Here is a 17567-nt window from a genome sequence, read left to right as displayed (position 1 = left end):
AAGTAATAGAATATTAATTATTTAGTAGCGCAAAGAAGGAAAAATATACGATGAAATAAGTAAATGTTTAAATATAACAGATCTACGATACATTACATTATTAAAAAATCGGAATCTGAAGGAATTATAAAAAATAAATACCGTTCAGGTCGATCAATGAAGTTAACGGAACGAGAAGAAAGAGCTTTGATCCGTGAAATAAAAAAAAATCCAAAGATTACTGCTACAAAACTCGCAACAATAGTTAGCTAGAACTTTAAGAAAGATGTACACCCAGAATTATGTAGAAGAGTGCTACGTAAAAATGATTATCATGCCAGGGTTCCCAAAAAGAAGCTATACATTAGTAATATTAATAAGAGGAAAAGATTAAAATTCCTAAAGAATTTATTCTATATTATATACTATTGTATATAATTTAGATAGAAAATAGTATACAATACTATACTATTGTATAAATATTTCGATTTGCTTGAAACTATACCTGTATAATCTACAGAGTCATATTTCTATCCAATGTTAATAATATGTCGGTAAATGTTCTATAATACACTTATTATAATTAATAAAATATTCATAACAACTGTTCAAATACTTTCGTGAGTCACTGTATATATTTAGGCTTTCAAACTTATCGTCTTTGTTATTTTTTTCGTTTTAATAAGAAATAATAAAAACGATCGTAGAAAAATCTTAAATGTATGTATGTATGCAGAAAAACGAGAAAGTATTAGATACGTTTATGAAATGAAAAAGTACCCTTGCCTTTTCTCGCTTTTTATTATTCTTTCACAAATTTTTTATTATTTCATACTTGGTTTTTATACGTAAAATGTTTAACGATCTTTCCACGTTGTTTACTTAACACTAGAAAGACGGGAGCTTAGTATATACCTATATTGCCTGAAAGCAGTCAAAATGACTGCATTGTGAAAAAATAACTAATGCGCAAAGTAATTTGTTTAACAGTAATTTTTAATATATTTTATATCACTAACAGTCATATAACAAGTTATTAATAAGTATTAACAATGAAAAAAATGTATTTCAGTTCGAAAAAAAATAATTTATGCATTATCTGGACATTTTAAGCAAATAAAAGTGCCAATCTTCTTTGATGTACATCTTCCGCAAATATACTTTTTACATTTTTGACAAATATTATTTGTTTTGTTATTGTGGCAAAGTCGTATTTGACAAATTTTTCGTTTGGTAGAATCTGTTGTATTTGAAGATGTTGCAGTTGATACTTGTTGGTCTTCCTGTTGTGATGAATGTTTTTCTCTTTCAGTTGTGTAATCGGCGGAAAGCTGTTCTGCTAATTGAAACAGGAACTGTTTTCGTTCAATTTGTATTCCGGTCACTTCTTTATAAAGGATCCAAGCATTTATTGCAGCCAATATAAAATGTTAAAAAATATTTGGAGGGGCCATCTACAAGAACTAGATTTCACCGTATATTTTCTGGCCATTTGATCCGTTATATCAACTCCAAATTTTGTTTTATTATAAGACTGAATAGAATCTGATAACATTTTTCTATTACTTTTATCAATTTTAACAAATTTATGCCTGGAACTTAGAACAGCTACTCTTGTTCGGTTTGCTTTTATATATTGTAAGGACACAATTTTCTGATCTATATAGGAGAGTGGAAAAACGAGGCATGTTATCCTTCGATTGTTTGGCTGCTTTGGGTAATTCTCTTTTATTTCCTCTAATAGTTTCAACTAATGTAGTTTTTTTGTCCAATAATTTCGTCGCTAGTGACATGCTCGTAAAAAAGTTGTCGGTCGTGACACTTCTTCCACAGCCTGTATATGGTTCGACAAGTTTCAGAACAACGTATTCGCTTAGAAGAATTGACGATGATCGTTGTTCATCTTTCCCCAAGTAAGAAAAACCATTCAACACGTACTTTCTAGTAACGTCTGATGCAAGCCAGAATTTGATGCCAAATTTATTCGGTTTATTAGGCATATTTTATAAACTTGCACCAAGCTTTTGTTCGAGATAATTGTTCGTCAACTGTTATGGTTTGCCCTGGTTGATAGCAAGCTTGACTGTTTTCAATAAACTTGTCCTATATTTCTGAAACCAAGGCAAATTTATTTGTTCGGATGCGTGTACTTCTTTCAGTCCGTTTGTCAAAACAAATAAATCGTAGAATTTGCTTGAAATTATTTTGGGACACAGTTCTTCTGAAAAATTCGGGACCCCACTTGACTGACCATAAAAAACTTAGTTATGAACCAGTTACGAACTGGTCTTTTCCAAGCAGTCAAAATGACTGCTTTTCGGCAATATAGGTATAACACACATATAAATACCAAAAGAGAAGGAGGGGGTGGCAACAACAATGATTAATTAACCCATTTATATGTTGTAGAAAAAGTCACAAAATTATAAGAAGCTGTGTCCTTATTTAAATAATTATTTTTTTAATTGAAATACAAAAGCAGTCAAAATGACTTGCTTAGGCAATCTAGTGTTAAACGTTCTTCATATTCTCGTTCACATCTTTTTTTTTCCTTTTTTTCCTTTATACCTTTCTGTTTCTTAAACCGAGATTATAACTTTGTTTTATAACTTATCTTTATTTTAAGCGTACTTTGTCCCCTCGGTTTAGGTCGCAAGTCGCACGATAAAAAGATTCAGATACAGGACGAATTAGTTATGAGCGACTCTCGACTTTTAATAATCGATTAATAAACAAGCATATTTTTTCTTTCATTTTTCCTTTTTTCATTTTTTTTTCTTTTTTATTCATTTAATAACCATTAATTGATTAATTACCATTCATCTCGAGAAGAGGTCATCGTTGAATGTTTCAAGGACGATAAATGGTGCAAAGAACGATAAAATAGCGGAGAACTAAAATTATCAGTAGATTCAACATCCGCGACAGTTCTCTCGGTTGTACATTCGATCATCCTTATCAACTTTCTCGTTATCTGTTTGAGGGACGGGTTTTCTTCTTATTTCGACCACTTTCGCCATTAATAATTCCGGAAATGGGAGATAGGATCACGTCCTTCTTCCTTTCTCGTTCTCTGAGAAATGTGTTTCCACGAGTTAACGCTTATCTTCGATTAAACGTTGAAAGAAATAGAAAGAAAGTAAGACAGACAGAGAGAGAGATTTCATTCATATGAAATAATGAAAAATAAATCCTAACATTTTGATGATGACCACAATTGCTTTCATTTTAGTATGAAATTTTGTAATATAAACACGTTCGCAATGGGGCCTTAATTTAGTATCTCCGCCGTGGGACAGTGTTTTCGTATTTTGTCCCGTCTGGCAGCACTGACCAAAATTCTATGACATGATAATAGTTAATGTACCACCGGTGTTACATGCCATCGCGAATGTGTTTAAAGAAAAATATTTAGATAATAAATATTTGATAAAATAAATAAAAGATTAAATAATAATTAAAAAGTGTAGTATCATGATTATATTGTGAAAGATTTAAAAATGAATGAAAAAATACGAATTAGATTTTAAAAAGCGAGAAATAATAACAGTAACCAAACGACATTCGTGGTTATCGAAGTGTTAAGGATTTTTCAAAGTACATTTGAAAGTGTGAAAACATTGTCTCTGACATTTCACACCCCTTGTTGATAATAGTTCAGATTCATCGAAATTTCGTCGTGCGAAATTATTCTGCGAGTCGAGTACGGAAGTCGGTCACCGACCATGCGTTAATGGATGGAATAATTAATTTCATTCTGCTTGGTGAAACGTCAGGATTATCGGTATTCCTACATACATGGATTGTACCACTCCAGGCATCGATTAATCTCAATTCGTGTGATACGAAAAGAGGGAAAGTGAAAGAAACAAAGATAGAGAGACAAATTTTGACTGCGATTACCATCATTAAAATTGTCTTATTAATTGGTCTTTTGTAACGTAATTATCTTATTCTTTTAGAAACGATTAATCATCTCACAGAAATGTATTCTTCTCATAAATACATATACTACAATAAGACGTTAATCGGATGCAGTTGATCCTATGATCCGATAAGTCAGTATGCAGACTCGATTTGCACGTAATTACATACGATCTGCTGATCAGATAATAGATAAGAAGCCACAAAATTGATTTCTTGAAATTAATTTATGCATTATAACTCTTCCTCTCTTACTCATTTTACTTCCTTTTTGTAACGTTTTATAAAAAGAACCCAGTAGCTACGTTATATGTATTTTCTACGTAAAATATGTTCCGTTTTCAAATTTCAAAGTGTTTAACAAAAAATTTATAAGAATAAGGATTAGTAATTAAACTTGAAACAAAAATTTCTGTCTGTAATAACAAAAAGAAGCTCTTTTACTTTTAAACAAACGTTTTAACAATTACATTCGTCGAAATAACTAAGATTTTCCTTACATTTTTTGGTTGGAATCCTATTCGTATGAATTCGAGAAATCATAGCAGCTTCGGAGATTGAAAGAAAAAGAAAAAAAGGGAGAAAGTAAGCTTAGGAAAATATTGGATGTTCTACCACGAAATATGTGAAATTCGAGAGAAAAAGAGAGAGAAAGAGAGAGAGAGAAATGGAGAAGGGCTGTGGGGTTCGTAAGTTGTCAGTTGTCACTTTTATCCGAGATCGTTGAAAAGTAGGAACCTTCGATAAGAAAAAACTTTGAAGAAACGTAAAATATTTTGTACGTATGAAACATGTATGCACGTTTATACCCATATTTTATTATTTTCTAATATTTATTATCGTACGAATGATAAAAAGAAAATAAATTTAACTCTGCAGGTCAAAAGGTTACTGGCTTATCAATCGGAAAATCGTATTTAATAACAAACTCGTTCGGCACACAAACACATACACGTACATATATGTGTATTTCTCTCTTTCTCTCTCTCTCTCTCTTCTCTTCTATTTCTCTCTCTGCTCCATCAAATTATCTAGTTTTCTCTACCGCGACACATTTAGTCGTTGACAGATATGTAAACTTATCATATACAAATATATGTATATATATATATATTTAGATACTCTACAATCCGAAAATTCGTGTTATATTTCACTACGCAATTTGAAAAGTTACATAATTTGCTAACATCTATTACGATCGAAATAGCTGAGTTTTTGTTTTATCAATGAACATTTAAAAAAATACACAGAATTCAAATAGATTAGCGTGAAATAATTTTAATTTATAGCAGACGATTCTCCAAACGTGATCTTATTCGAAAACTGTGGGCGATAAGGTTTGGAGAATTGAAATCAATTTTTGTCTCTTGAATATCTTTTTTCCTCTCTCTCTCTTTTTTTCTCTTTTCTTTCTCTCTCGTTGGTATACGTTCGAGCAATCGATTTTGATATTCCAGGGACCAGTTTTATTTTTCTTCTTTTTTCTTTTTTTCGTGAACCTTTCCAAGCAATCTCGATGCATATTATCTAGGATTTATTTATCTTACGATACGATATAACTCATCGATCGCACTTTACGAATATTTAGAGGTCTTACATGTTCATTTTGGCCTTAATAATTTAACTTTTAAAAGAGTAAGTTTCGATCGTAAATCTATTACATCAAATATAAATCGAATCCTACGTCTTCTTATTATTATTCTTCATCATATTTTTGTTTTATTTTCTTTTTTTGTTTTACTTTTTTCCTTTTCTTTTGAAAGTTCGTTGATGTTAACTGACGTAAATCGGAATGTACGATAATATTGAAAAATCTCACTTGCGTTGCCATATATATTAGGTATATATTATTATTATTATTATTATTATTATTATTATTATTATTACTATTATATTATTATTTTACGTTATTAGATATTATTAATTAATTATTTTAAATTAATATTAATTCTCTTCTGTAACAATAATTTTCTTATTTCTACGAAACGATCGCGCAACTTCACGATATTTTTATTTAACGAGCGCCATTAAACATATGCTTTAAATCTATTTATATTTATATTAATATTTATATTTATTTACATATGCAAATAATTCCATTTTATTAATGAAAATATTTGGTCTTTCGTTTGCAAGGACGTTAATTAGATCAATCGATCTTTTTTTTCAAGTCTCATCGTAAAACTTCCAGTCGTCATCTTCGAAATCTAATAATCTGAATATTATTTTACACAGTCCCTTAAAATACGACAGATTGTTCGCGCTTTATTCCATATTTGTGTCGATAATTATGAGAGTATTATATTTTTGAAAAGAAAAATTTTTTTTTAATTGATTTTAGTATTTATTTTATTTTATATTTTTCAATTTATTTTTATTACAAATTAAATCATAACATCATTTTTTTTTTATTTTTTAACTATCAACAGGCATAATTACCGACACATGTATGCATGCATAAATATTTCTTAATCGAATTATGTTTAGTTAGTGTATTATTGAGCAATAAAAAATTCGTCTAAAGCAATTTAATTTCTAATTAAAAAGAAATTGTAAAATAATAAACTGTTACGAAACGTTTCCAAGTAAAACTTTTGTCTTTTAGCAAGTAAAAATTTTGAAAATTTTTTGCTAGCATTAAAAATTATCCGAAGCTTTCTCAGCATTGTTCTCGAAGACACACGTTTGCTCACTTTAAATTTTGATCGCAACACGCGTAAATGCGTGACTCATTCCTTCACTGGATTTCCCAATTTCCATCATACCTGGGATTTTAGTATTTTAATCAAGAAGAAAGTCATCTAGGAGAATATAAGATTTCCCACCGGAAAGTCTAAGAAAATTGCTTTTCTCTTCTTTTACTTGAAATCTTCTGGCAACTAATCTTGCTTTGCTATTGCCAATATTCGTTCAAAACGTAAATATGTACTTCGATAAGAAAGTAGGAATGAGAAAGATAACACGTGTCTTGATTTATCATAGTCATAGTTCTATATACAAACTGCTTCAGAATAACTATTTATAATTTTATGTTAATACTTAAAGACACGTAATTAAATATTTTTTCGTAATAAAATGATATTCGAAATGTTTTCAATATATTCTAGATATGTTGATCTTACGATATGACTTAAGTTGATGTTTTTATTTTTATATTTGAGGTAACATTAAATCGACTTTTTTAATATGAAAGAAGAATTAGTTAGTAAAATTATTTTTTTTGTTCATTTATCCTCGCAATTGTTCGCAGATATTGTAATAAATGTAATTATTTATAATATTTAAAATGAATTGTTTCAAGTGTTCATTTTTTTCGGCCACAATTTGATTACGAAAATGTATTTAATTAAATGTTCCCAGTAAAATTTGTAAATAAGGGCTAGTAATTTTGAAACACATTATAAACTAGGTACAAGAGACAAGAACTCGCGGCGCATATTCAAAAGACATCAGCAACGATTAACAAACTATCAACAATCAGGTCTCAACTTTTGTTTACGAGCCATCATCAAAATCTATTTACTCGAGGATCAAGGATCCTTTTAACGATCTATTAAAATTGATTTAGTACGCCTTCCGGCATATCACCCAACGATTTTGCGTCAAAGTGCATCCTATTGCGTATAGAAAATGATTTATGTAATCATATTTTCACGTAGAAGAATTACTTTAACGTGACGCGTAATGTATTAAAATATGATCAAAAACGAACACGACAAAAAAACCGTTCTAACGATCTTTTATTCATATCAACTATTTTCTAATATAATATTTCCTAATCTCAAAAAAAAAAAAGAAAAATCAAATTAAATTCGAATTATTGCTCAAAAGACAGGCGCGCGCATTCGCGTACACATAAACACGCATTTTCATATTTAAATTCCATGAAGTATCGATCCTTAACTATGGAAGAAACATCGCTTAAATGTTACATAGAAACAATTATGATTCTTTCCAAGAGAAATAGAAAGAAAAAAAATGTCTTTATCTTTGATTCTCGATTGAAGATCTCTCGATTAATTTCCGACGTGTCTGGATATTGTTGAAAGACGTGATAAGGTATCTGTGTGATAAAAAGAGATGTATATATAGAAAAAAATCGATGAAAAAAGAAAGAAAATAAGAGAGATATATAGAAAGAAAGAATAAGAGTTTCATCGACATCTTTGGGTTCGACCTCGGAGAATACTCTTCCTATTATCAAGCCCAATCTCTTGGAAAGTAAGTAAATGGACGTTAAAGCCTGGTAACGGCAGACCCCGGTCTCCCGGGGCCGAGTGCCTACCTAGATGGTCTCCAAGGTTGATTCCTGTATCTGCAGAGGAGTACCTTTTTGAATGTCTGCCTGAATACCTTATTAAAAATAGTGTAAAATATAGGATTGACCATAGAACTGGCATAACCGAGCCACGTAGCAAAATCAAATAAATTATGGCCGATTTGTCTCTCGCAATCTGGACAAACGGCTGGTACTAAATTCAAGATAAAAAATGGCGCCCATAATATAACGAACGTGAAGAATACTATTCCGAGTACTTTAGTAGCTTTTTGTTCGAGTTTTATTATCCTACCATGTCTCGAACTATTCCTTGATACGACGCTACTCGTTCTGGAATGATGACTACGAACACCACCGGGATATCTCAAAAGACAAGGGGATGACACATTCCCAGTTTGTTTCGATGACGTACTACTTGCTATGCCTGTTGCTAATGTACTCGATGATGTTGTTGCTGTTGCCGTTGCGCCGTTACGCGCGCGCATTGTTGCGGCTCTTTTTAATGGGGTTGCTCTGGAACACGCCAATTGAGTCCTTGTGCTACCTGTCGGTAAAGAAATTTCTAATATAGTTTATAGTTACAAAATGATGATCGTAGAATTAATATAATTATAATGAAAATTGTTTAATACTTATATTTATTTTATTATAACTTTATATTTATATTATTATATTTATTATATAATAACTTTAAGAATTTGAAATTTACCTAAACTAGAACCACGTCTTGCACCCCTCCAAATAACAACCGAATTAGATGGTACTATTTCGTTGATTCTCCCACTATTCTTCCTTCCAAGAAGATTCACCTCGAGTGTCCTTTCAGAAATAGGCTTCATGGTGTCGCTCGATACATTTACAACTTCGGTAGACTGTGGAGCTTGTTTTTTCGAAGATTCTCCGAAATATGGACAAGTGCAAGGTGGTGGCACGAGTATCGTCGTTATTTCATTATCCGATTTGTCTGAAGATTTCCTCGATTTGGCGTTATCCTCGTTCGCCGAGCTTTTTCTCGACGAGGAGGATCGTCTAAACGTCGTTTGCTCGTTAAAACTGAATGATCTTTTCCGAGGCATCTTAGGTGAGATCGAATCAGCTCGTTGAAGGTGTGCCTCGTTATAAGTCGATGCTCTACGCCTATGTTTCCAAGGAATCGGTGAACTTAAATCATCTTGACCCATTGATAAACTCGTCCTTGAACCCGATCCACTACTTCCTCCGCTATCCCCGCTGCTGTTATAATAAAAGAAATGATATATTCTGTTCTTTAGTTCGAACAAATAGTCGGATATAAAAATAGTTTCCAAGAAAAACATTGAAAAGACATTTTATGAACTTCGATTTTTCTTTTTTCTTTTTTTATCCTCTACAATCCAATTTTTTCGGTTTAGTAAGAAAAAAATGATTCGTTTGAACATTCCTTTGTTATATATTCACTTTAAAATCTAATGACTCGTTGCTGATTTCAAAGTTTAAAAAGAAAAGAAACAAATAGTATATTTTGATTTCATTTTAAAAATAAAAAGCCACTCTCTTAGATAGGTATTTTTTGTTTCACTTTAGCATCGAAATCACCATTAGGATTACATAAATTAAATGACAAAACAAACACTCCCGTACTTATCTTCTTTTTTTTTTTTATCTCGAATGTGTGAATTTCTGCTAAAAAATACGAGCTAGCGAAGATCTTTGAAAAAGTATTTGTTTTTACATAGGAAATACTTTAGAAAAAGAAGAGAGTAAGAGAGGGAGAGAGAAGTGCGTTAAAAAGCCAGCTGCATCGGGCGTTCTTGACATATATCCATCGGTGTGGACATTCCCTATCGATTTCTCGATGCGACACGTCGATGATGCATTTTTACGTTAAGCGAAAGCATCAATAGTGAAGCATCATAAAATTCCCTTTTAATACCGTATTTAGAAAGAAGCAAGCAAGCAAGGAAACGAGCGAACGCGAAATTGATCTACAGATCTTTCCATCGTTCGATAGATCGATCATATCGATCAATCTATAGTTTTGTCATTGACAATTTCTATTTCCCTGTAGTCTCTTCAATCCAACCTTTATATTACGAGTGAACATTACTCAACGAGCACTCTGTTGTAACTTTCGCAAATCCTGCAAACGACACATTTTAGAAAAATTCCGGAATTTTTCTAAACAATAATCGAATACTTTACACTTTATAACCCAATTTTGACTGTATTATCCCATACATGTACAAAATTTTGAACAAATATGAAATAGTCCGTGAGTGCTATTTGTTGTTTTTTTTCATTATGTTTTTCTTTTTTTTCTTTTTTTAGTTTTTTCTTGCTACAATTTTCTAATCTCATTAAATTATTGATTTCAAGCATAACATTTTATATTAATCAATAAAAAATTTAAATTTGCAGGATAGTACATTTTTATTTATTTAGCAAAGTTTAAAAAATTCCTTTTAGGTTTATATAAAGTTAATTCGAAATTCTAAGTAGCATTAGGGAAAAGAAATATAATATTAAATTGAATTTAATGCAGTTTCATTGTTTTCAAAGGAAATTGAAAGAAAAGTATCGTCCAGAGAAAATATTTTCACGATTCTATCATAAAAAGTGAAACTAGCAAGGAGAGTTACGTAAGTGGAGTAAGAAATATTTTAGAAAACTAGAACTCTATCCTTACTCCATTGTTTTTTTTTCTTCAACAATTACCGTGAGACAATCGGTTAGATCTTCTGTCTCAAAGTTTTATAAGCTATACGTTTCGTGATATTTTCGAAATCGAATATCGATTCGAGTAGGTGTTTGTATCTAATAGTGGATTAGCTAATAATTAATAACGAATTTTTTAACAGAAAACAAAAACTACTATCATTATTTATTAAAATATTTAACACTGAAAATTTTCAATTCAATAAAATATTACATCACTTTTCAATAAAATCATATAAAAAATAAAATAGAAACTATTAAAAAACTATGATTATCCCCCTGTTATTTATTTTAATATAAAATACTAGCGCTATTTATTGACCACCGATAAATTCGTGAAATCGTGACAGTTTAATTTTACTAACACTCTAGTCGTTTTTCTTATCCATTGTAATTAATTTCCCAAGAAAGCATTTAAAACTCGAGTATCTACGTACGTAGAGAGCAAATGACGTAGCATCTACTTAAATACAACCCCAATGCATTTCTGTTTCCTTTCTCAAAGGCGAAGTAATAGGCAGACATTCGTGATGTTAACGAAGGAATCTTGTTGCAAAGAATACCAAGAATCGAACCTGAAGTTTCTGTTTTCTTTGAGAATTATAAATGAAAATAATCCATTGTGAAAGAAAGAAAGTCAGGTAAAATAACAATGGTAATAGTTACCAATTTGTATCTTTTTCATCTAACTTTTGCGATATTTTTCCATTGAAATATGCAAACAAACTTTTAATTGCTATTTATCTAGACAATATTATTTCAAAAGTTTTTAATATATTTATACTGAATAAAATAATCATATCATATACCATTTAATTATTTTACAAAATATTTATAATAGCAACGCTAATTCTGTTATAGAAATTTCAATTGATCATAATTTAATTTGGAACAAAATAAATAATAGTAGACACGTTTATTTGTAATTTCTAAAATACTTTTCTATTAAACGTAGAAAAGAAAGTTGATTTTTGTGTTTTCCGTTAAAAACGTCTTTTAGACTTTTATATACGTACAAATATAGATAGACATTGTGTACATATAAATAAATATATATATCTATGTGTGTTTATATGTGTGTGTAATCACCCTCAGGCTTTTCGGTAGAATTCTCGCGAAAAGTGTGAAAATGTCGGATGATAGTGGGAAACCAGGATACCGTTATATATGTTGCGGTGACGCGGTCTCAAAGTGGATTGCACTTAGCTACTGGCATTCAAAGTGCAAAACGGACTCCAGGGAAGAGAGGAGTCTCGTTCACCTCGTGGTCGCACTTAAGTAAACTTCTCTCCCTCTTTCTCCCTATACATATATATATATATATGAAACTGTTTAATAAAGGAATGTGCACTTAGCTCGTGTCTCTAAACGCGTTTCTATGTCAATCGAGTCTTACCCTTGTTAATGATTTAATACATTTTCATCGATATCTTACTATTATCCATTATTTCATCTTTTCTAACAAAATTTCAATCATTTCGATCGCAAGAATCAACCACTTAGACGAGTTTGCAATGAAGAGTTAAGGATCAAGTTGAGACAAAGTTTCACTAACGTATGATTTTCGTGTTCGAGGGTCGTTAAAGGATAAGAAGGTGTCTTTTCATGATTAACTACGTGTACTATTTCTCTCTCTCTCTCACACACACACACACACACACACACACACACACACATTCATTAACTATCTTCTATGTTTAAATCGTTATAAAAAGAGAGAATGAAGAAATAAAATATAAAAGTAAGATAGAAAAAAGATGAATTTAAGGGAAGTTCGAGTCGTGACAGATAGAGATGGGAAGTGGTCGCTTGCCAATTTTTCCTTTCAAGACGAAATCGAGAACACGTCCAGTTCGATAAATCGTTCCTTGCTCTCGTTTAAATGGATACCACCTCTCTGGTGGGTTCGTTATGAAAAAGAGAAAGTACTATACTTTTACCCTAATACACAAGTTCAACTATTTCTCTCTTTCTCATCTATTAAGTCCTTTCCTTCTTTCTCTTTTACTTGGTTGAATTATCGCAGCCAGTAACTCATACGAATCTACCCACATTCGATAATGCTAACCCAGAACTCCTACTCGAGAGAACCCACTCGCTAGTTTCAGCTAATTGCAACTTTAAGCTGCGAACGCTTACCCGGAATCACGTGCCACACGAAATTAGGTGCTCCACGAACCCTCTCTCTCTCTTTCTTTCTTTCTCTTTTTAACGCATTGACTTGCACACCAGATGTTGGAAATTTAACTTTATACGAATAGGAAATAACACTCGAAGATTATCGAATCATTACGAACTACGAATCGATACTGATTCTACTATTTTAAATTAAATGATACAATGATTTTTCTTGTCATAATATTATTTATTTTATTCGAAAATATTTATTTGAATTTTTTGGAATATTTTTATTGGATTATTAAAAAAAAAATAATACTAATAAAATAACAAGATAGGCTTTTATCGTGAAAACATTTCAATACATTTTCGATTTTGTATTTCACCGATTACTTTTCCAACATTGAAGTATAAAAGAAAAAGGAAGAAAGGAAAAAAAATGAGCTATTCGAAAAGTATTGAAAATTGCAAATCTCGGCTTTGCACTCGCACCAAGTTCGAAGGATTTAATACAACAGATGTATGCAATGGTACTTACTTCAACAATGGGAACTTGTCTCCTTTCATTGGGATCGATACGAAATTCTCTTCTCAAAGAAACGTCTTTCTATCTTTTTTTTTCACTCTTCTTTCTTCTCTCTCTTTCTCTCTCTCTCTCTCTCTCTACCGAAAATGAATATCTATAGTGCCTTTTCTAGTATTATTATTCCTTCCTTAAGGTTTCTTAACCTCCAATTAAATTTATTCAATTTCAACTTATTACTTCTACTATAATTTATAATTTAAAACGTTTTTTGACATTATAACTAATACGAAAGGATGAGAGATGTGAAAGCATTTAAGTTTTGCCAGAAGATATTTTTGGCGAAACGAGAAAATGATAAATAGATGAGTTTTCTACTTGGATAGTGTTGGTATATATATACATATATATTATAATTTTATTTTATATATTCTCAAAAGGTTTCCTTCCTCGCTATCTCCTTTCGAAATACTTTGCGAAATGAATGCGAAATGAAAGAAAATATTTAGTGAAAAGTTTTTCCCCCAAGAACGGGAGCTGATAAAAAGAAAAACAACATTCTTTCTGAAAAGTGGTGGTAAGGCGTGTTGCGTTACGATTTTCCTCGTAGAAGTCCATCAACCTTTTCAAATTTAACGAGCGAACAACTATTATCCTTCTCTGTACCTTAAACCTTTTTTCAATCAATAACCCTTTCATCCAGAAAAGGAATGATCTTTCATTTTTCGATCAAAGAAATTTGACGAAAAAGATTTTTCGATTTTCTTTGCTTTATCCCAATCAAATCTTTTTCTTTTATTTTTATTTTCTTATCCGACAGAGAGAAAATCTTTCCTCGTTTCCGTTTTCATCCATGAAATATATTATTATGGATTAGGATCAACTTTCACGAATTAGGTCGTAACTTTGATCGAAAGAAAATTGCCGAATCAAGCGAAAATGGAATTGATTCGCACAAAACGTTTTGATCATACTTCTTTGACGTCGTTTTATCGTTCGAAGTAAAAAGAAAAATAGTAAGAGAGAGAGAAAGAAATAAACAGACAGATAGAGAAATAAAATTCGAGTAACCATTCTCTTGAAACAGAGGGTGCAAATTGTTTTTTGAAAAATCGAGGAATTTCTTGAAATCGCTTTTCTACGTTCATGAAAAGACGATATTTATATACAGGGTAAGCCATTTCAATAGGAACTCTTTCTTATCTCTCCGTTATTTATGGTTTTAATATTTAAAACAAGGAACACCCTGGAAAGTTAAAATAAATATCTTTTTCTTTTTCTTTTTTTTCTTTTCAAAGTAATAATTTGCGCACGATTTCGAGAAGATCAATAGTTTTTTAAATTCAATATATTTTTTATTAAATTAATCAATCGAGTTTGTAGTTTTGTATAAAAAAAAAATTATCCTATTTATATATCACAATGTTTCTTTTTAAATAAGATTATACACTTTTTATTAAATTAATCGATCCACTTTATAGTTCTTTATAAATAAATAAAAAGTTCTCTGTTTATATCTCAAGAGAAGAAAAAAAAAGCTATTAAATTATTTTATAAAACCATGAATAAGGGAAAATATTGAACTTTCCCGATTAAAATGGGTCACCCTGTACATATATATAGATAGAAAATAAAGAGAGAGACAAGTACGCGACTAAGTTGATGAATTCAATGAAATCTTAATCGTCGAGAAGGTAGAAACAATCCGTGCTAATGAAGTATTCGCACTTTACCTAGGTGAGGGGAAAGAGAGAGAAAGATAGATAGAATTCTCGAGGTGACTTTACGTTTAGAAACTGAAGTTTCATTCGAAAACGACAACGACGACGAATGTATCGTTCCAAATTTATGGACTCCATCGACGACGATTAATTCTACGCAAGTTTCTGCGTAAAAGAGTAGTTTTTATTTTTTTAACAGTTTCGTCCTAATGACTCCTATTACGTTTAACGATCCCAACATTGCTTTCCTTAACAAAAACTTTTAACCTTTTCCGCGATAGTTTTCAAGAATAACTTATGCTCTTTCGTAAGGTACGATTACGTACATTTAGACAATAAAATAAAAAATAGGAAAAGTATTAACTCTAAAGTAAATTGAACGGTATTATTTTGATATACATTTTTGTTTGTTTAAGATAACGATTATTCTACAAAATGATTCAAGTAACTTGCACACCTTAAATAATTGTTAAAAATCATGCGTTTAATAAGCAATTATTTAAATATAAAGTTTGTATGATTTCAAGAGGAAGATATGATGGCTTATCAGTTTTTTTTGTGTGTAAAAGGGTGTTGATATATTCGTAGTCAACTTTATTCCTTTTTTTTTTTTTTTTCTATCGTAAATTATCTCATTAGTTTGTTTTTTTAAATTTAATATTATATTGATAGATGAAAAACTAATGAATGATTCTATTAAAAGAAATAAAATTGATCAAAGTTCTGGAATTTGTCCACTAATGAGAAAAATTGATGCATCATCATTTGCCCTACGCTATGCAACTATTGTAATTAGCAAATTTTCATTAGACGCATATTTACAAAGTTATTTGAGATATAAAAGTTACACGAATCATACTGCATACTGTAAAAGTACTCGAAGTTCTATTCGTAAAAAAAAAAAAAAAGAAATTTACTGGAATTTTTAGTTTTTTCATTTTTTGTAATCACCTATACGAAATCTTTTTATTAATTAAAGGAGGTTTAAATTTAATTATTTTTTTTTCTTATCGTTTTACATCGTATATTACTCTTCCTGTCGAGCTAGATGAATCTACGAACGATAACGAATAGCCAATCTCGAGTACCGTTCGATCTTTCTATCTTTTTCTTTCTTTTTATTTCTTTCTCTTTCTTTCTTGCCCCTCCCCCTTCTCTTTCCTATGTAGGAAACAAACCAGCTCAGTGGATGATGAAGAGAAGGCTTGGACTGGAATATCCGATGCTTCGCTTCTTTCCTGCACGCTAGTTTCGACTAAAATCTCATAAATCAGTCGATATATAGAACCGAGAAAATACTCTAACGTTGAAAAATGTTCTAATTCTTTTCTATAACACGTACCTAACAATCGTTCAAATATTTTTCTAATATATTTTTTAAAATATTGAAATATATACAAATTTTGATTGACGAATTAACGAGATTGAAAAATCTTCAGGTTTCGGCTCGTTTTCGTACTAATGCGAAATTTACATTTGCGTATTTCTCTCTATAAAATTTACTTAACGAGCGTTTATACATATATTGAATTAAAAAAAAAATTAAAAAAAAAAATAATAATTTGTACATGAGTTAACGAGATTAAAAATCTTCCGATTTCGGCACATTTTCGTCCAGAGTGGAAGTCATTTTAAAGAGTAGACACGGACAAGATTAAATTCGTTTGTAACAAAAGTGAATAATAACTCGAACTGACGTATTCTGACCGCACAGGAGCAGTCGACGGTTCTTGCATTTATGAAATGACGCAAATTCAACATATACACACCTACATAAATTTTGACTCTCGTTGTGTTAACTGATAAACTACAAACAAATCGAGAATATTTTCATGATAACTCAGGCGGCAACAATTATTCGCTATGATTTCTCTTTGCCGTCTAGCTCTAAAAGAAATCGTTTGAATTACACACAAACGTAGTTTTTTTCTCAACATATTCTATATCCTCGTAAATATGTCCTATAGAAATAACTAAAAATAAACTAAACAAAAATCGTTTAACGTAATATTCTATTCGATCGATCGAAATCTATTGCGAAAAATACCTTCGTCTATTTCTTTCTCTTCTTATTCCGAATCCAGGATTTATACAAACTCAATCTAAAGATATACTTTTATGATCTAAAATTCTTCTTAGCTGTATATCGATAAATACGGTTTAAAACACGATCGCAAATATTTACTCGTAAACTCGTCTTCGAGTTCATCTTCCTCCTCCCACCTCGAGTTCTTTGATAGTTTTCATACAATTTCGTATTTATTAGGTATACATATAATTCTCCTACAAAAGAATTACTTTTTCACTTATTTAATTAATTTATTTATTT

At 30.6% G+C, this 17567-nt stretch overlaps 2 protein-coding genes across 4 annotated transcripts in view; one reads left to right on the top strand and one right to left on the bottom strand.

Moving 5' to 3' along the window:
• The window catches only part of LOC122524868 (26S proteasome non-ATPase regulatory subunit 1), a 62204-nt gene that overhangs the window by 30532 nt on the left and 14105 nt on the right, over window positions 1–17567 (top strand). The window lies entirely within an intron of this gene.
• LOC122524869 (octopamine receptor 2-like) overlaps window positions 7942–17567 on the bottom strand; it is an 86972-nt gene continuing 77346 nt past the window's right edge. For all 3 annotated transcript variants that reach the window (XM_043647357.1, XM_043647358.1, XM_043647359.1), the window contains exons 6-7: window positions 8892–9415; window positions 7942–8726 (exon numbers count right to left, since the gene is read on the bottom strand). In XM_043647357.1, coding sequence (XP_043503292.1) covers window positions 8185–8726; window positions 8892–9415 — 1066 coding nt within the window. In that variant the 3' untranslated portion in view covers window positions 7942–8184. The remainder of the gene's footprint in view (window positions 8727–8891; window positions 9416–17567) is intronic.

The sequence above is a fragment of the Polistes fuscatus genome, unplaced genomic scaffold (assembly GCF_010416935.1).
Source record: "Polistes fuscatus isolate 324 unplaced genomic scaffold, CU_Pfus_HIC Scaffold8, whole genome shotgun sequence".
Taxonomy (NCBI): domain Eukaryota; kingdom Metazoa; phylum Arthropoda; class Insecta; order Hymenoptera; family Vespidae; genus Polistes; species Polistes fuscatus.
Note: the sequence above shows the minus strand (reverse complement) of the source record. Positions and strands in the feature narration are given on the sequence as shown.